A 20,999-nucleotide genomic window follows, 5' to 3' on the forward strand; every position below is an offset into this window, starting at 1 on the left:
TTGACAATGCCTATCAATATTTGACATGAATGTGCCATTTGACTCATCAGTTCCGATTTGGGTATGTCTCCTTATAGATGTACAGTTACTTGCGGGTATTGTCAAAGGTCACGTACAAAGATTTTCTTTGCAGTGTTACTGGTAATAGTGAAAGACTGAAAACAACCTAATTGTTGATCAGAAGAGGATTCATTGAGTTATTACGATCATACAGTAGAATTCTGCGCAGCTAATTAAAAGAACCTTGTAGGTCTATATGTACTTATAAAGTGTAATTTCCTCCACTTCTAAGTGAAACAAGTTTAAGAAGAATATATATGATAAATTTCTACTTGTGTTTTTAAAAAAGAAGGGGAGAGGGGCTGGCTCAATACAGCATGGGATTCTTGATCTCGGGGTCGTGAGTTCAAGCCCCAGGTTGGATGTAGAGATTGCTTAATAGAAATTACTTAATAAATTTTTAAAAAGCGGAGAGAGTTCATGATATAACAAAAAAATTTTTACTTAACCCATTATATCCAAAACATTGTTTTAATATATAATGAATGTTAAAAATATTGTATATTGCCTTTTTCAACTGTCTTTGGAATTTGCTTTATCTTTTACACTGGCACCACATCTCAATTTGGACTAGCCACATATCCAAGTATTCAGGAAGCACATATAGCTCCTGAGTCCTGTGTTAAGCAGAATAGGTGTAGACAGTAAAGGGTACTGGGCTACAATCTCAGAGACCCAGGTGGCCCTACAGCCAATTGCTGTGACAGTGTGCAAGGAATTCACTTTTTCCTGGGCCTCATTTTCTCCGATAGAGTATGAAGGATCAGACTAGAGCTCTAAAGTCCCTTCCAACTTTGATACTTATAGTTCAAATATATTATTTCATAGTATTTACCAAAGTCAAAAATGTAGTTGTGTTTTCTTTCATAGACCCTGTTTTCACCACTCCTGAAATTCTGTTACTTTTGTAGGGACTCTTGTTATTGCTAGAGTAAGATTTCTTGTTTATTGGTTTCTTTAAAAGGAGAACGTTAACTCCGCTGCCTGTGTGATGTCAACCAAGTAGGGTTGGTCAGTTCTTTCAGTAGAATTAAGTCAGGTTTGAGGCTTTGCTAATTCAGATGGTGTATGGAGAACTTGGAAAGAGTAGAAGAGAAAGTCATATCAACAGAGTCTAAAGGAAGAATAAATATTGAAGGAGAAAAGTTGAGAGACAAGTTTTTAAGGTACAGTTCTGTGTATAAAATTCATTCTTCAGAAGATAACAAGCAGTAGTTGTCTTTGAACAAGAGAGAAGGAGAATAATATGGACATTGGATCTCAGCCATGACTACACATTAGAATCGCTTTTTAAATTCCCGATGCCCATTCTGTACCTGAGAATGGTGGTTTTCAAAGCATGGTCCCCAGACTGCCAGCCGCAGTATCACCTGGGAGCTTGTTAGACACTCAAATTCTTGGGCCTTATCCGGAGACCTGCTGAATTGGAAACCCTGGGGTGGTGCCCAGCAGCCTGTGTTGTAATGCTCCCCTGGTAAATCCAATATGCAGTCAGAGCTGAGAATTGTAGAGCTAGAAGGTTTCCAGGGCAGCGGTAGCAGGTGGCTTTCATGTGGAGTGCCAGCTTTCATTCTGCATCGGCCATGGGCATGGACTTAGAGATGCCGTGCAATTTGCCTGCATTGCGGGGTTTGGGCACTTTATTGGCATTATAGGGACTTGGATGGATTATAGGATGGTGCATTTCACAAATAGAAGTCAAGTGTCTTACCCAGTCGGGAAAAAAAAAAGAAGAGACAGAGACAGAGAGAAAAGGGAATAAAAAAAGAAAAGGAAAAAAAAACAAAAACAAAACGAACCGAAGCCACAAAAGGTTGGGGAGGGAAGGGAACAATATACTGGGTAAAATGTTACATGTGAAGAAATTCCAGCTAGAACACAAAATATTTCATTTATATATAAGGGTTTCTTAAAGAAGTTCAAGTGTCATGGGGATTTTAGGCCCACTTTATGATCTATCATCAGTTCTATTTGATCAAAAAGTACCGAAGGCTTGTTCAACCCTTTATCATTTGGCATTAAAGGATATATTTCCTCTTAACATTTAGACTTTTGATAGGAATGCGCTTAATACAGGTATGGTAAATTCAGAATGAACTAAACCAGAAAATAAAATATATTTTCCAAATGTAAAGAAGTTGTCACTGACTGAGAAGGAGTTAATGTGTCACATTCTTTTGATTTCCACTCCTCGGGAGAAATCACAGCATCTGTAGTTTTGGAGGCATGTTATATCGTGATTTCTCCGGGCTGAATCTTAGAGATTGGCCTGGGAATTTTCAGCCCTGACAAAATAAGAATGGACCCATTAGAGGATCAGGTTCATTTGATTTTTCAAAAGTTAGGGGAAATATGCAGATCACTTCAGAGAGTCCTTCCGCTCTGCCTTGTCGTGAGGCAGATGAAGGAAGGCAGGCTGGGCTGTGTTGCGGGAGCATTTGGAGCTGCTTATTCTTTGAGATCTCGGCAGTGTATAACTTCCACAAGCCCTTTCTGTGTGTATTTTTTTCTCTTCCCAAAATATTCCATTTTACATGGGAAAGTCAATTTTGATAATTTCGAAAAGCTAGGCATTACAACAGAATTTGTTCCTCTTGGAAAAAACAAAAAACACAAAAAAACGCTCCTTTACCATGCAGTAGAACCTGCCAGTCGTACCTGGGTAAAAACAATTCTGATAGAACTTTTCCAATCATCACATTTATTACGGAAAAGATTAGCATACTGTTTGTGAGACCATGTTTATCTACTAAAAATATGATTTTGATTTTTGTATTAATTTCGTAGTGCTCAGTTTGTATTTTTAGCTTGTTTCATGAATTGGGCTCTGCGTATAAAGTGGTTTTCAGCACACTGGTAATATTGTTGAGTATCTTCCTCAAATAGCAAGCATGCATTTCAACAGCTTTTTGGACAGAACCGCAGTTAATACTTTATTTACAGGAAAAATGTACGGTTTTTAAAATTGTTAGTTTCTCATATTCTGTTTTTGGCATTTACATTATGAAACTTCATCTCGGCGTGTAGACTTACCTTGTACTGCCAAAAGGAAAGAAGTGGCTTTTCTGCAACGCTAAATAGTTTTGACTTTATTGTCTGCCTCAAAACAGCAGCTGATACCAGAAAAATGCCGTCTCATCATTGGGCCTGGGGTGTCCAAAAGAGGCAGGAACCAAATGACTGTAGCTCCCTGTCTGCCCTGGCCCTCTCCTCTTTTCTCTCCGTTTTCAGTGCGGTGAAGAGCAGGAGAACAATATTCTGCAATTAAGGATTCCATTAAGTTGAAGAAAAGAGCAAATGGGGGATGTTTGTTCTCCAAGCTGAAAAAATTTGTCTGGGTGGGGGGGAGAGGGGTAGTGGTATAGAGAGAGGTGGGTGGAGAGACGAAGTCAGGGCTGTTTGTTGAATATACTGTTAAGGACTGTTACCATCCTAATTAATCAAGTTAGAAATTACAGCTGTAGTCGGTTTCCCCCCAATTCTTGTTATCAATTTTCTTCTCTTTTGAGACAAAGCAAATATAAATTTTGTGTTCATTTGTCATTCGTTCTTTGACTTCAGCATCTCTGAAAATAACAATGTAGCACAAAAGCCCAGTATTTACCTAGTTGTAATGTGGGTTGCCATGGTGTTTTGCAAATTATTGCAATTATGTTCACCATGCGAGTCGCCCTTGGTAACTGGCGAAAAAACTGATAATCCTGTTTTGAACAAAAGGTCAAATTGCTGAATAGAAAGTCTTGATTAACTAAAAGATGTACAAAGTGGAATTATTTCCTACCATTCAGAAATAGTTCTTGATCGGGTTTGGGGGAGGGGGTGAGTAAGTACATCTGATTACTGAAGTACAAAGCATTGAAAGGATGTTGTCTTGAGCCTTTCATGTAGTCTTAATGGTGGCTTTTTTGTCAAATTTACCCATTTGCGGCATTGAAAGAGGCAGCTGCATTTAAGCTGGAGAGACGGTGCTTTTTCAAGGGTTCAGTGCAAGGAAAGTTCTCAGCAGTATCTGCAGTTTACTAGTAGCCCCTGGTCTATTAAAACTGATGTGCCGCATTTGAGCCCATTGCTCTCGGTACTTGTGAACCCCTCTGGCTGATGATCTAATAAAGTGCTCTTACTGGACAATCTCTGATCAGCTACTTAGAAAGGAGCTGGGGGAGGGGCAGGAGGGACCCCCTCACAGGCAGTCAGACTTGGTGTAGGCCAGACGAGACTCAAGCGAGTGGCCAAACTGAAAGGTTTGTCCTGATGATAATCTGTGCTAAGCTGTGATCACAGTTTTTCTTCTGGAGGGAAATCTTAATTTTATTCAAAGTTGACTAGAAAATGAAGACTAGAAATGTCTTTTTGAAGTTCAAAAATCAATCTTGTGGCTTTGTTTCTTAAATTATGGGCATCTAGAAAATGTACGGTCTTACATTTAGGGAAAACCAAAAGTTTCCCAGGTTACAGCCAAAGGTCAAATGGATTTTATCTCTTCTGGATCTGCCAGAGCATCTGGGGGGAGTGAATTTCGAAGGCAGGGGGTCTCTTCTTTTTTTAATGGCCACCTGAAAAATCAGTTCTCAAAACTTTTGAGAGTGTGTGAAAGTGGCATGAAAGGAAAGCAAACCTTAACAAGTTTGTGGGTTTACATTCTACATCACCTAGCAACCCCCTGGCTCGGCCAGATCTCTTGTCTACCCTTAGTTCTGTTTACAGACTATTCAAACGGCCCTTCGAAACCATGAAAGATATTCAGTTTCATTAGTACCATTCTCAAGGAGAAAATAATTAAAGTTAAATGAACAAACATTGCCTGGTGATGGTTTGAACTCCATTCTGATTTTCAGATGCCCTTTGAGGCTCTTCCATAGATAGTTCAGTTTTACCATTTGTTGTTCAGTACCCAGAGGCAGGCATATCACATTAAACCATACCAATAAATTACTAGACTGCTAACAAACAAACAATAAAAATTACTTTTCGCTAGACTTCAGCAAAGAAAAACTCTGCTGATAATAAGGTTCTAGGCATGCCCACCTGTTTGATTTTTTTTTTTAATTTGATTCCTGTCCTAGATATTGTATGTACATTGAATAAAGGCAGCGGAGGGGGTGTGGGGAACGAAGCACCTCTGTTTAAAACGGATTTATAACCTACCTTCAGAGATCTAACATCATAACAAAAAGTATTCCGATGATAATCCATGGAAGGCTGTGTGCATTTTAGTGAGTGGCTTAGTTTCATAAATGATTCTACTACTACTAATCCATGCCCTGCCACTTTCTACTTAGGAACTGCTTATGTGCTTAAATTGACCTCTTTGTAAAATTTCTGAATTAGTAAAAAAAAAAAAAAAAAAAAAAAAACACATTTTTTTAAAGGAAAAAAACACATTTTTTCATGTGCTTTTTTTTTTTTTTTTTTTTTTTTTAATTCTCATAAGCACGTTCCCTGAGAATTCATCTTGGTAACAGCCAAGCACATGAGACAGTTCAAAATATTTTTCACATGTATTAGTGATTTGATTATATTGAATGCTCTTGGCAAAACTTCTCTTCCTTCATTAATAACAGCTTTCTAATTATAAACGCAGTATGTGCTTGCTGTAGAAAATTCAGAAACCACAGAAACAAGAAAAACTACCTACAGACAACCTACGATGACATTTTTGGGTAGTTCCTTCCAGTCTTTTTTTTTTTTTTTTCTTTCTTCTTTCTGTGTACGTACTGATGAAACTAAGGCTTGAACTTGCTTTTGAGGTTTTATTTGTTAGTGTGTGTTCATATCAAAGGTGATTTTTCATCATTATTGAAGACTTGAGAGGCAGGGGTGGACGTGCAAGTAATGAACAATGTTTCTTAGAGGATCCGTCACTATAATATTAATATAAGCAACAGAGTAGCCATTTTACCGTCTCATTCCACTCGATTCTCTCTCTCTCTTCCTTTTCCTTATTGAAATGTCTGTATTCCTTAACTGACACATCCATCTATAACCATTCATGGTGGAAAGTCGGACATTCGTCGCAGTTGGAATATTACATCCCCAAGTCACTTGTAGCTTCACATAGGGAGGGAAAAAAAAGTCTTTTATGCAAAGATTTCTAATACAGTAGAGATTAATGGAACGTGGAGAGGAAAATGCTTTCAGTTTCTCATATAAAGTGAAAGCAGGGCAGCCTGGAAATGTTGTATTCTTACTATTTGTATTTTGTTAGATCTCTAACATCCATAGTACATGGCTGGGTCGCATGAGCTCTTTGTGCTTTGTTGACAGTTGACAGACAAAGCAGAATTATTCCTGAAGCAAGGTACTGTGTACTTAGTTGTGACCTATTATAGCCTACGAATGTAGCTTGCTTTTGAGTTGGATGAATAGGGAGAGTATTTTAGAGAATAGGCTTGAATATACTAAGAGAGGTTTTAGCTGCCCACACAGAAAGATACATGTCTTCCATTGAACTCCCCCCCCCCATGTAATTTTCCTTATAAAATCATTTTAAGTATATTTTCCCTGGTTGCTTGCATGGAGACAATTTTAACTGTTCTAGTATTGTCCTACAGTGGTAAAATAAAATTGCTGGTAATTGTTGGCTTTCTCTGCTCACAGTATAGCGGGAGAAGATGGCTTGCATGGGGCTCTTTAATGTACCTCGGGGACATCTTCTGATGCTCAACCTCTGATTGCAAATTAAAATAACAAGGCCGTGGTATTGGATTTGATGTGAGGCAAAGCAGAGCAACTTGCTAATTTATCATGTAATACACAATTGCTGAGGTTGGAATTTGTGCACTTGTGGTGCTATTCTGTGTGTTTAAATGAGGGCCACTGTTTGCATCTAACCTATCATAACAGTTTGGGAGTGCTCCATTATCCTTTCAGCAAACTGATGGCAGAGTCTGGTCTTCACACAAATGATAAGATCAATAAGTTTCAAATAACTTGGATGAAATGACATGTGACTGTTCATTTAAAGAGATGTCTTACTTTAAAAATCAATTTTGGTAATATTTAAAATTTTTCCATTGACAAGGCACTTTCCACTTCTGTTTTGTTTGATAATTTTGTTAAAAATATTTTTGTATTAACTTCAGTGAATAGTTTATATATGTATTTTTCCTGATTTGCTCTTTCATCTCCTACCATGGCACCTCTCTGAGACTTAATAATCACTCTTTGACAGGCCAGCATGCTGCAGTGTAGAAGATTTAACTTTAAAAGCAAAATTATGTTCCTGTTAAAACTTCCCCTGGAGATCTTAGGAAAATTTTCTCCCAGTTTTGGGTGCAAATGTGGGTCAGAAAGCAATTTGTTTTTTGATATTTCTGGAAATCCCAAATCACAACATGTCATTCTTGAAAAGCAGCTGTGGGCCCATACTGTGCACTGTCTGTAAGACCCATTTTATACTGGGGATAATTCTGTGACAGAAAAAAGTGACTGCAAGGGAGCCCCAGAACATTTATAAATGGTTTTGGGTGAAAAGCGGATCTGGTTCTCAAAGTGTGTAGAGTTTGGGTAGAGGAGCAGTTAATGGCTGTTATAGAAAAAAAGTAATGATATGATGAACTGTGGAAGAGCACGTTTCCTGGCTGCTCTTCCTGCACTCCTGGAGAGCCACGACAATTTCAACTAAATCATACGTCAGTGCACTCCTGGGGGGTGTTGTGTCTTGAAAATCTCTGAATCCTGAAATAAAGCAGAGACGCTTTCCTCTTCCCTCACCATCCATTCTGCCATCTACAACTTCAAATCTAGTACAGTCTTGCCAGGAAAGACCTGGAAAGTTCACTTGCATTGACTGCACGGTTCTGTTATTTTGCGATCACATTGAAAAGCACCTCCACCTAATCTAACCAGTTATCCATCATCATTGCTCTCTATTTTTGGTAACACCAGGTGGAAACCAACCAGAATCTTCCCTGCTTGGAATAATGCGTCTTCACCAGTGCATTGCCCCCTGTAGCCCAGCACTAATGTTCCCCAGTAGTGGAGGCGTGTGGAGGGTGATAATGATAGCTTACATTTAATGAACATTGTTGTGGGCTCTGAACAACTCTAATAGAGTAAATATTATTGCCTTGTGTTTTGTAGATGAGGAAACGGAGGCTCAGAGGAAAGTTCAGTGACTTATGTAAAATTACCCCATAATAACTGGGTGGGGAGAAGCTGTGTTCAAGTGCACTTTTTCATAATTTCGTTTCTGCATTCTTCATTGAGTGTGAACCTTTGCACAAAGGGGAGGACACTACCAGATCCACAGTGGGTCATCCCCTGGGCCTGAGTTTCCAGTTAAGGAAGTAAAATAAGATTGTTCAGAGACAGTACAGAGCATTGTATGCTCAGTGGCACCAGGATAGAGGCAGAAGTTTCTGGAGGGTGGGGAAGTTTCACAGAAGAGTGGAAGTAATGCTCAAGGGATGGCCACTTTAGGCAGAGATTCTATAGCGTAAGCCAAGGCAAGGAGTTGGTAGTAGGCAAAATGTGGTGGGGGCGGTGAGTAAACCAATTCAGTGGGGCGAAGGGTTTGGGTAAGGGAATGTGAGAAAGGGGGATGGGATGAGGCTGGAAGAACTTGAAAGCCAGGCCAAAGCATACCTTCTCTATGGAAGGCTTACCACTGGAGGGGAGGGAGTGGAGGGCCCTTGGGAAGCTACGCTCGGCAAGTCTTTACACTGGATGTGGGAGAGAGTGGGGTTGGGGAAACCAGGTAGGAGGCTATTAGAGTAGATCCACCTTGAGGTCTGGGCTTTGGCGGAGTTGACGACAATGGGATTGCAAGGCCAGTGGACAGATTTGGTGACTGATTGGAAGAGGGAGGAGAAGGACCCACCATATATTTGATTCAAAGGTATGAGAACGATGCATTTTTCTTTCTCCTGGGAATTTTAGGCCCTTATTATTTTCTATACGTTTGCTCCCGTGTATTATTTTATTGCTTCTGTTCATTTATTCAGACTTTTTTTTTTTTGAGCGCCTCCTCTGTGCTACCCATCCAGGTCTGGATGATTTCTCTGTGTGCATCCTTCTAAAAATACAAATGTACACGAGTGAATAAGTTTGTGTTTAAGGTGCAGCTACCAGGAACGCCTCAGTTACAAGTGGAAATCGATCCCTTTTTAGCATGTGCAGACAGAAACCATTTTAGTTGAGACCTCAGAAATATAATTTAGCAATCAGAACCAATCAGCATTTGACACAGTTTCGTACACAATGATTTCAAGGAATTAGTGATGCTGAAACTAAAGTAACAGGTGACAGATCTTTGCGTATTTTGGTAAAGGTTTATTTTGCTGTTGGACAGGCTGGCTTCACCTCTTTTGAACCCCCTACTTATAAATGTGGTTGAAGTAGGCATCTGAAAACTTAATGACCTTATTCCTGTTGGTTGTGACAGTTTGGCATTTACGTGTGGCATTGCATAATAAAATGACATATTTTGTTGGCAGGCTTCCTTAGGGTGGTTCGGGGGATTTTCATGAAAACCAGCCCTTTTTAGAGGTTGCACTTACAAAGGAGTATACTTCATTAAATTTTTTGGCCGTTGACTTGGCAATGTAACTTTGGGCTGTAAGTTTTTTCCCATCATGGGAAATGAAAATAAGCTCAGTTTTGTGTTTGTGAGCGATGCTTCAAAGTGAATTTATTCAATGCTAGTTACTTGCATTTGGTTTGTTTTTTATCACCCATTAAGGGCATAATTCAATATGAAATCTTGTAACTAAGACTGGCCCCATCATAGAATATTTTCAAAGCCTCGGCCTCCTTAATTTTAACAACACAGAGATGTTTCTTTCAAGGTAGATCCAGCGTAGTCCATTAATATTTGCTGGGGGAACAAAGGGTTAACCAGAATGTACTTGACAAAGTCAAATGGAAGCAAAGCATGTATTGAATATGATTAAGGTCTATTTCCCCCACAGACGAGTTTTGTTTAAAATAAACCATGACCAGAAGCTTAATTATCAAAATAAAACAAGAAGAATCAAGAGTTACAGGTTCCTAATACTGTTTTGCAGCCCTAGTTCCCTTCACACAGTTATCAGCATGTGTAATTTCCATGCATAATAGCACTAGTTATTGTTGTCATTTGTAAAGGGAGATTAACAGATAGTAAGTACAAACAAACCCAAATAAGTACTGAATAGAGAGGTGACAAAGAAGAAAAGACCTCTTTAATGTTAATTATAACTGGTAGGAAGTCTAGACAAATTATATTATCTGTTTTCTATATGATTTGGAAGGACATTTAGTTAGTAACTGTGTCAGAGATAGAGTTAGGTGTTTGCTTTAGAAACAGGTGAGGTGACAATTTAGCATCTCCCTAGTTGGCAGCTTTCTAGTGAGTCATGAAGTTCTAGCAAATTGATGGAATCAAGTTTCTAAAACATCTGATGAGAACTTGAGCTTTTTGAATGGTATCTTTTAAAAATTAAAGAGTAATTTTAACTTCCAGGTTCTATCCCAATAATTAGTAACTTATTGTCTCAAAACACGATCGTTGTTTCCTGTCTGCTTGCTTTTCTAAAATTGTGTTCACAACTGTGGTTGGCATTATTAGCTGGTACCTATTCCAAAGCGTGTAAAGCCTCAGACAGCAAGTATAATGTAGCAAAGCCAAATAAACGATAAAGGACTAGTCGAGTCCTGCATTTTTCATACATGGGCTGCTTGAATTCTACTGTTTCCTTTATTAATGTGCCTAAACAGGTACTTTGGGAAACAGCTGGTCTCGCCGTTAGTATTTTATAGGCTTCATTTAAAATTTAATACCTGCTGCGGTCGGCACCACTTACCTTCTTCTGTGTCCCCCATGCCCAGGACAAGCTACACAAACCAAAGTGTCTGCTTTCCTTAATTCTGAGGGGCCATCGATTGTGAACTACACTCTTGACTTCACAGTGTTTTTGAAGGAAACGTAAATGTGTCATTCAGTGTACATGTCATTTGTCAATGCACCTGAGTTTCAGAAATATTAAAATGTGGCCTCAAATCCAGAAAGTGTAGCTACAGGCCCTAGTATATGCCCTAAGAATTAGAACAAATAGTTGCCCGTGACTCAGAAGCATGGTAGTAGTTTGTCTCAGATAGGTAGGATCCACACGACTCCATCCCTTTTCCTTGTTGTTGGGCATTTATGGTTGGTACCGTACAACTTAGTTCTTAAAGCCAAACCATACTGAGTTGCTTTTCATCTTTGTGTGTGTGAACCTTGCTTTCTTATTTAGGTTGTCATTTCCTAAAACTCTCTACCTGGTGCTTCTTTGGCTACTCCCTATACTATTTAATGTAATTTTGGACACATATTAAAGGTTTTATAAGGACTCCTTGAGATCCTCTGTCTGAAGAGTTTAAATATTAAAATAGTTCGGCGTATTGATTGAAGATAGGAATGAAGTTCCTTATGAATGTATTGACTAGATGAATTTTATCATCTTCAAAGGTAGTACATTTTCTTTTACTCAAAATATTCTAGAGTATACTTTCTTTGGCTGTAAAACCCATAACTGGAACTGAACTGATTTTGGGTGCTCTCTCTTGAGTCTGGTTGTAGTTTCTTCCAAGAAGAACCTATTCTCAGGAATGAGGTCACACGGCACAACAATGAGTGGGGACATCCTGCAGGTTTGGATTAAAGCCACGTGGCACTGTTAAGTGGCAGGTGAAGGTCCCTGATGTAATTAAGCAACATTTGTGTGTATACTGCTCTTATCTAGGGGGGGAAAGACCATTGGTCATTCTAGAAATGGGGAACGGGGTTAAACATGTCATTGATTCTTTTCTTTATCACATCACTCATAGCTCTCTGGCCTTCATTCTTTTCCACATGTTGTTCCCTCTGCCTCAGTGGCCTTTCCCGCTTTCTCCACCTACCAAACTTCTACTCACTCTTCAAGACCATCTCAAAAGTTGTGCCTCTCCAGATACTCCAAGGTGCAAAGACAGTCGGGTCCCAATGTGCCGCTGCCTCGGTGGGAACACCACGCCACAAGGGAATGCGCCTGTTCACCTTTATACCGCAGCCCTTCAGCCTGCTTTGCTTAGCCTTCCTATGCCCAACACACTGAGCACTAAAGCCACAGATCCTGGGGCCCTTCCTAAGAGCACCTGAACTTTGCTCCTCCCCCTTGTGCGGTTTTGTCTTCCTCATTCAACAGATATGTTTTCTAGCAATCACAATACTACTTTAAGATAACAGGCGTGTTGGGCGCCTGGGTGGCGCAGTCGGTTAAGCGTCCGACTTCAGCCAGGTCACGATCTCGCGGTCCGTGAGTTTGAGCCCCGCGTCAGGCTCTGGGCTGATGGCTCAGAGCCTGGAGCCTGTTTCCGCTTCTGTGCCTCCCTCTCTCTCTGCCCCTCCCCCGTTCATGCTCTGTCTCTCTCTGTCCCAAAAATAAATAAAAAACGTTGAAAAAAAAATTTAAAAAAAAAAAAAAAAAGATAACAGGCGTGTTGTTGCCACACTTCTAGGAAAAAAATTCGAACAAGGGCAGCAGGAGAGGGTAACTGAAGAAGGAAATTGAGAAGAAAGTCTAAAGCCCAGTGCAATGGGCAATGACTAATTCAGACCCCTGGGAAAGAGTGTTCAGTTGAGATTGTCCTTGAAAACATTGCAGTCAGTTTTATGCCTCCAGAGAATGTGTGTAGAAGAATCTGCTTTAATTTTAAATAATTGCTTACTTTAAGTGTTTCTTTGATGCCAGGTACAGCTCTCAGCATGCTAAGTGTATTATATTACATCATGACAACTTGTAAAGTAGGTACTGTTGTTGGACCTACTTTACAGAGAAGGAAGCTGAACACAGCATTTAAGCCACTAGCCAGTGGTCAGTCAGCTGTTGGGAAGGTCATTCATTTCTACATGGTATACTCTTTCTTTTGGAAACAGTCTTTACTAGTGCCCAAAAGTCCCATCAGTTTGCATTCTGTGTGTAATCATGTAAGCTTTTACTGGGAGGCTTTGCTGTAAGCATGCGTCGGGGGTAGATATTAAGAAGAAGGGAAGAATATTTCCCGGGATTTTTTTTTTTTTTTTTTAAACTTGACGCGTTTCCTAACTGTTAAGGTTGGGGCAGAGGTCTAAGCGACATGCCAGGGAAGAAAGGTAAGGAACTATTTCAGAATCTCTAAGGAAGGTTTGAGCGAAAGGAAATCTGTCTTGATAACGAAGGAGGTTTTTACTTGCATTTGTTTGATGGTGGTGATAAGACTCCACTGTTCTGTTTTCCCGCTCTCCAGGGCTGGTTGATGTGTGAGGAGCCAGCGTGTCGAAATCGAACTCGGCGCCTTCCCCTTCAGTTCTCCCGAAATGGGCCTCTTTGCCAAGTCTGCATGAAAGCTACGCTTCGGCCAGAGGTAACAGTCACGTGATGCTAAAGAGCTGTGTAGACGGGTTGGGGGTCTGTGTTCGCCTGCTCTGGGAGGGCACATGTGTGCTATTTGCTCTCTGAAGACACCCTACTACCACACGCATGTATTTTTAAAAATTCCGACTTCAGAGAGCTAAATGCTTGATTTTTTTCACCTCATGAACAAGGCTATATTTATATCTAAAAGAGAAACTGACTAGTTCTCATAGGAATCACTCCGATTTCCTTGGTTGCCACTTCATAATTACACAGAAGAAACTGCTTTTGCAGAAACCGTCGTTCTCTTTGGATTAGGTCTGAACCCCTTTTGTAATGGCCACAAAACCTCCCACACCTGCGCCCTTCAGGGTTCATTGCATTTGTGTGGGATTCCGTTGTTTTTAAGGGACAGGGTAGATGAGCAGCTCTCCAGCTCTTTCTCTACCTCAGTACATACACCTGAGGGAGGAGGTCGGCTATCATTTGTGATTCCCAAGTAAGGAGCACATAGTCTGGAAACCGCTCGTAATGAAGATGCTTTCCTTCTGTTGCCCCCTTGGCGCATCAGCAATCCAAGTGGCATTTCACAAACTGTAGGGAAAGGAATATTTGAAGGTCTTCCTTGCAGAGAGCGTTTCGTGATCAGGTACATCTAGCAAACTCTGGGCTAGCCAGAGTTAAACAAGCTTATTGCAGATTGTCTGAGAACCTATAATGTGATAATGTGCAATCAACCTCACCAATACAGGACTGTAATGTGCCTCACTTTCCAAATTTGGCCTAAGGATTTGTAAGGATTTTGGTGAGAAGAAAGTGGGAATAGGGAACCTGTTACTACTACTTCTTTTTTTTTTTTTTTTTTTTAAACACAGAAGCAGAATTCTGTGATCAAGTCGTAACTTCAGATCTTTTCACTGAAAAGAGTTGATACAAAGGGTAGTTTTAGGAAAATATTTTAAAGTTCTCATGGCTTTTAATTTTAAGATAACAGATCACTTCACAAAATGGCTACTACCATCGTATGCTGCCTTGTTCTTTTGCGTTGCCGTTAATGTTTTTGTTTTTTTTACATGCTTTCGGTCATGATGAAAATAGGATTTTGTATCACGTTTATCTTTTGTCAAGCCTCTGTCTGTGTTGCTACATCATTTTCAGTACCGAGACCAAATTCGACCATTTCTCCTGTTGGGCATTTTAGGCTACCTTCACTCTCTTTATTAGAAAATTGTGATAACTCTTTTCCTGCTTACATTATTTTTGTTGTTATTTGAAATGTCTTTTGAGGACAAATTCTTACCGACAGTGTATATCAAAGTGCCTAAATACAATATGGTCATGATTCATTTTGCCACACTGCTTTCCTAATGGGTTGTCCCAATTTAAATGGTAGCCAGTACTTGATGAGTGTACCAGTTTCACCACTGCCTTTGTAGCATTTGGGTGTTGTCATTATTTTTAATTTGGTAAGTATAACTGTTCCTTGCCTTATTTTGTATATCTTTGATAATTAGCAAAATAGAATATAATGTTTTACCAAAACTACGGAACACATAGTGAGAATTAGTTGTTGTGCTAAGTCGGTCTCGTCCCACCCAGCACTTGGATTAGCAGCTGCAGGAAGAGAAAAAAAGTATATATGTAGTGTGACTCATCACTCCACTTGTAGACTCCAGAGGCATCGCCTTGCTTCGTGAACCATTGTTGCCTTTGAGACCTTTTAAACAGCTAGCTCATCAAGTCAAGTTCAATGAAAATTGAATTACTTCTTAGAAAGTCAGCTGATTTTATGATTCCATTCTTGGTGAGAGAAAGTAAAAGGAGAACGGATAGCTAGTAGATTGGTAACCTTCCAGTTAACGATGATGTTATTGATAGTTAGGTTATCATTTCTCATGTAGTATCTTTTTTAAAAATGAATGAGCCAACACAGGCATTTTGAAGTACTTTTTTCCCCCCCTTCGTATCCTTGACCTTAAAGTGGTAACATTTTAGGCAGGCATTTACCAAGGTTATCAGCTACTCTTGCCAGGGAGGACCTTTCATGGCATAGGGTCATATTGCATGGGTCGTATTCCTGCTCAGAACATGACCCTTTGGGATACCTGGAAGTTCAGCACGTCCTGGTTGGTGGTACTCTCTGTAGCTGCTCCTCACAGGGACGGACCTTGACAGTGGGCCTGAGCCCGAGCCTACTCTTAGGCATTCCATTTGGAGTTGCTAGTGATTAGTTGAGCATTTCTTAATTCTCTTTATGAGGTTCCTGGGCTTTCCTAGTAAAAGGAAAAAGCTGTATCTTTCCAGAGACCGTTCCAAAGAAGCTCCAAAATCAGTGGTAGAATGGACAGGATCATTGTACTTACTCTAGCATTTTCTAAAGTGTCTATTTTGCAGGATTATGCTTGTCTGATCCTTTAGTTCTAGGGTGCTGTGTCTCAATCATACATTACTTTCATTTAATAATTATTTATTGAGGGGTACCTGGGTGGTTCAGTTGGTTAAGCATCATCTTCAGCTCAGGTGATGATCTCACGGTTCATGAGTTCGAGTCCTACATCAGGCTCTGTGCTGACAGCACAGAGCTTGCTTGGGATCCTCTGTCTCCATCTCTCTCTGCCCCTCCCCTGCTCACTTGCATACTCTCTGTCTGTCTGTCTGTCTCTCTCTCTCTCTGAAAAATAAACACTTTGGGGGCGCCTGGGTGGCGCAGTCGGTTAAGCGTCCGACTTCAGCCAGGTCACGATCTCGCGGTCCGTGAGTTCGAGCCCCGCGTCAGGCTCTGGGCTGATGGCTCAGAGCCTGGAGCCTGTTTCCGCTTCTGTGTCTCCCTCTGTCTCTGCCCCTCCCCCGTTCATGCTCTGTCTCTCTCTGTCCCAAAAATAAATTAAAAACGTTGAAAAAAAAAATTTAAAAAAAAAAAAATAAATAAACACTTAAAAAATAATCATTTATTGAATACCTGTTACATCCTATGCACTCTGCTTAGGGCTAGGGACAGAACAATTAACAGGACATTTCCTTATTTATAAAGCTGGTTTCACATTATGTAGATTATATAAAATTGATATCTGTGGTCCAAAATAGGCATTTGTAAATATCTGGACAGAAGCACCAGAGTTTTGTGATGCTGGACTAGGTAGGGGCTTTAAATACGTTGTTCAGCTTTGATGGGAAAGCCAGTCTAGTCCCTACATAATAAATCTACTCTCATTTGGTCCTGGGTTGCATTTGGCTTGAGTACTTTACAGGATTGACTTGGTATGAAAGCTGGCTCTTCTTCTGACTCCTATTACCAGGGGGACTCAAACTCACGAACCGCAAGATCATGACCTGAACCAAAGTCAGTAGCCCAACTGACTGAGCTATCCAGGTGCCCTGTTCTCAGGGTTTTAGATGTATCTCTCTTCTCAGATAACTTTAGGGGAAAAAAAAATCACTGAAGTTTTTTTTTTTTTTACGTTGATAAGAATTTAACAGTATCCAAATTGCTGATTATTAAAAATACATTCTCGGGGCTCCTGCGTGGCTCAGTCAGTTGACTGTCCAACTTCGTCTAAGGTCATGGTCTCACAGTTTCTGAGTTTGAACCCCACATCGGGCTCATTACTATTAGTCTGTCAGTGCAGAGCCCATTTCAGATCCTCTGTCCCCCTCTCTCTGCCCCTCCCCTGCTTGTGCTCTCCCAAAAATAAATAAATATTTAAAAAAATTTAAAAATATATTCTCTGGGTATTCTCTGTTACATAGAAAGTCCACATAAATACAGGACTGAAAACCTCGATATATACAAAAGTTCCTAAGTCAAAAGAACCCTCTTTCACACTGGAGGTAGAGACAAGACTTTGCCAAGTTCGAGAGTAAATATTTTAATATGTTTTTATTTCAAGGACATGGTTTTGACTGCTTGAGACGGCCAAATCTGTCTGGCTGTGAGATGAACCCACAGGGAATTCTGTATCATGTAATTCACCAAAACCAGAGGTTTAGTTTGTTTTGTTTGGTTTGCAGTATAGAGCTAAGATTTCAAACTAAATTAAACTTTTACTCACAAACATTTCTCTTCCTGATGTGGAGATGAGAAAGCATCTAAATGTGATTCCCTAGGCCGTAACAGAAATCACTGGGACAGGTGCACAACCCCTGGTGTAAGGCATTGTGGTAGATCCCTCTATACAGTTGTTTACCAACTAAATTTCTTGAAGGCCACTTACAAGGAAAGCAGTAGAATAACTTCTGGTTCTACTTCAAGATACCTTTAGTGTTTCTCACGTTATCCTCAGTTGTAAAATTGTGAAGATCTTTTATAATGGAAAGTGTATGCCACACAGGGCTCTGGCCTTCAAAGAGGAAGAAGGGTAATAATGAACTTGCAGCCATTGTGTGTTACAGTTTCAAAATGGCTGAGATTGAACAAATTGTTGATTTGATAAGTAGATTAGGGACAGTGAGAATGTTGCCAGGCTACCTGCAACAGTGTCTTATTTCTGCATAAAAAGAAAGCATGAAAATAACTGTGGTCTCTTAGGACAGTACTTATGAGTTCTGCAGGAAGAGAACCTTACGGCTCTGATAAAAAAAAGTCTTAAACATCTATACCTAGTCCTCGGTTACGCTCTAGGAGAACATGGATTTTTACCATGAAGAGTCTTTTGGACTTGTCCGTTGTGATTTTGATCTACATGTTTGCTGATGCAGAGTTCACTAAATTCTGCATACAGCTTCTCTTACCATGAAGCAGATGCTAGCCTTCTTTTTCAATATATTTTTTTCATCAAGGTGAAATTCACATAACAAAATTAACCATTTTAAAGTGAATAATGCATTGGCATTTAGTACACTCATAAATGTTGTAAGACCACCATTTCTGTCTAGTTCCAAAATGTTTTCATCACCCTAAAAGAAAACCCTGTACCATGTAAACAGTTTACCCATTCCTTCCCTTCTTCCAGTCCCTCGGAACCACTAATCTGCTTTACGTCTCTATAGATTTACCTATTCTGGATATTTCATATACATGGAGTCATATAATATGTGACCTTCAGTGTCTAGCTTCTTTCACCTAGCATGTTTCCGAGGTTCACCCGTGTTGTAACCTGTGTCAGCACTTCATTCTTTTTTATGGCCAAATAATACTCTGTTAAATAGATACACCACAGTGTGTTTATTCACCTATCCGTGCACATCTGGGTTGCTTTTTTCAATATACTTTAAAGTTTATTTTATTTTCATTTGCTAGACAGATCTTACGTTTGACCTAGATTTGTGTTCTGTGGCTCTGTTGGTCCTAGTTCAGCTGAGTGGTACTGCATAAGGCTACGCTGGTCCTTTCCTCTCTTCCTGTGTTTGATAAGCACTTGCCCAGCGCCAGCTCTGCCTGCTTTGAGAACTTTTTAGATATTTCAATTTAGATAATTATTTAGAGTTTGTACCCCAGCCCTTCAATTGCTGTCACTAGCACTAGTATGGAGCACAATAAACCTGCTGCTACTGACTTTTCTAGGTAGTAAATATCTATGAAGTCAATTTAAGGTTGCCTTGACTCTCTTGGCACCCATATTCACAGTGTCAATTCCTTTTGATCATTCCTTATACTAAACACGTAATTTTTTTTTTTTTTTTTTTTTTTTTTTTTTTTTTGTACACGCAATTGCCAAGCCGTGCTTTCCCGGGTTTTCCAAGTGGTTTATTTAGACCTGTGTGTACGACTCCATTAGTAGTGTATTAGTTTCCTAGGGCCACTGTAGTAAAGTACCTCAAAGTAGGTGGCTTAAAACAAGAGAAATTTATTGTTTCAGAGCTCTGGAAGCTAACTAGAAGTCGGAAATCCAAGTGTCAGCTGGGCTTTTCCCCCCTAAAATCGGTAGGAAAGAATCATTCCTTGCCTCCTCTAGCTTCTAGGAATCCTCGGTGTTCGTTGGTCTGGGCCTATAGGCGCGACAGTGCAGGCTGTGCTTCCGTAGTCACGTGGCCATCTTCTCCTGGCGTGTTTCTCTTTGCTTCTTCCTGTAACAGACACCAATCCTATTGGTTTAGGGACTGCGCTAATCCGGTGTGATCTCACCTTAATTTGATATTCTGTGCCAAGACCCTATTTCCAAATAAGGCCACTTTCACAGGTACTGGGGTTTAGGACTTCAACATATCTTTTTAGGGACCCAATTCAATCCATAACAACTAGGAATTATACTGTGTTTAACAAAACGGAAACCAAAAGTAATGGTAGCTTAACCAGAGTAAACATTTAATTCACTATGACTCTTTCATTTTTTATCACATGACAGAAGTTCAGGTGTGGGCATTCCAGGATTGTGATGGTGGCTCCTTGGGGCCATCAGATGCCCAGGTGCCTCCTGCACTTCTGTATCACCAGCAGTGCCAGGCTTTTATCTTCAAGGTCACAGTGTGGTCTGAGGTGGCTGCTCACGTTCCTTCAAGCCATCAAGGGCTAGAAGACAGAGAAAAGGTTGAAGGGTCAAAAAGATACACCTCCCAACCAAGTCAGTTCTTTGAGCGGCCTTTCCGGAAGTACCAACCGACACTCATGCTTACATTTCGGGGACCAGAAATTCGTCACATGGAGATAATCGCTTATTTTGTTACTGAAGAAAAAGAGTAGACTGGACATTGGGGGCCAACCAGCATTCTCTGTGACCGAGACCATCACTTGTTGCCTGGCTTTGCCCAGCCCGTCACTGTCCCATTGCGGACATTTTGGATCCTGATTCTGCCATGCGCCAGCCTCTTGGCCTCTACCCATCTGATCCTATGATTGGCCTTCCCTCTTTTATCTTCTCCAAAATATTGGCGTGCATGTATGCATATACCTGTGGATAGATGCCTTCATCCAGGTGGACTCTGCTCCATTTTACTCAGCACCCTTTGTGTAGGACTGTTCCACCAGTTGCTAATTTCCTTGGCTTCTGGCTTCCCCTTCTCCACAAGGGGTTTCACCCCAGGAGAAAACCACAGCATTACTGATCCGATGCTGATGGTCTCATGGCTTTGTAACTATTTTGGCCCCTGGAATGAGAAATCATGGTGTCTTTCTCCTTTGACAATCTGCAGTTTAAAACAGTATGTTTAAGAATGTGCTTGCTTTCAGTCATTCTCTTCCAGAAGCCATGTGCTTAAGGAGAGAGTCATACAATTTTTTTTAATAGAGTTCTTGCAGTTGGTCAGGAGAGAGTGTGTAAAACTCTACATCATGATCCTGACTAAAGAGTCTTGAGTAAGTGTGGGAACCATAAGACAGGCCCATAATAATAAATCATAAAATGTGATATGACTTGCTGATAAATATTAACTAATTACAACTACAAACATAATTATTAAACCCTGGACCTAAAAGAAATAAGAGGTGACCTAGTAGTGAAAATTATATACAGAGTTTCTAATCACTGTAGTGGAAAAATAGGAATTCACAAAGAAACCGGGAGACACAGGCCCTACCTTTCATAGACCTCTATTCCAATGGAGAAGGTGAGGAAATAGAAACTCTCCACGTTTCAGTGACCCGAGGGAGAAAGAGGCGGCCACAGCTTTGTGACCGTGGCCCTCCCTAATCAGCAAGGGAGCAACAGTAATGGGGAGTTGAGTGCTCATCGT

At 40.3% G+C, this 20,999-nt stretch overlaps 1 protein-coding gene across 2 annotated transcripts in view; it reads left to right on the top strand.

The window, feature by feature from the left end:
- POLA1 (DNA polymerase alpha 1, catalytic subunit) overlaps nucleotides 1-20,999 on the top strand; it is a 306,942-nt gene that overhangs the window by 185,100 nt on the left and 100,843 nt on the right. For both annotated transcript variants that reach the window (XM_058713648.1, XM_058713647.1), the window contains exon 35: nucleotides 13,288-13,404. In XM_058713648.1, coding sequence (XP_058569631.1) covers nucleotides 13,288-13,404 — 117 coding nt within the window. The remainder of the gene's footprint in view (nucleotides 1-13,287; nucleotides 13,405-20,999) is intronic.

The sequence above is a fragment of the Neofelis nebulosa genome, chromosome X (genome assembly GCF_028018385.1).
Source record: "Neofelis nebulosa isolate mNeoNeb1 chromosome X, mNeoNeb1.pri, whole genome shotgun sequence".
NCBI classification, from domain to species: Eukaryota; Metazoa; Chordata; class Mammalia; order Carnivora; family Felidae; genus Neofelis; species Neofelis nebulosa.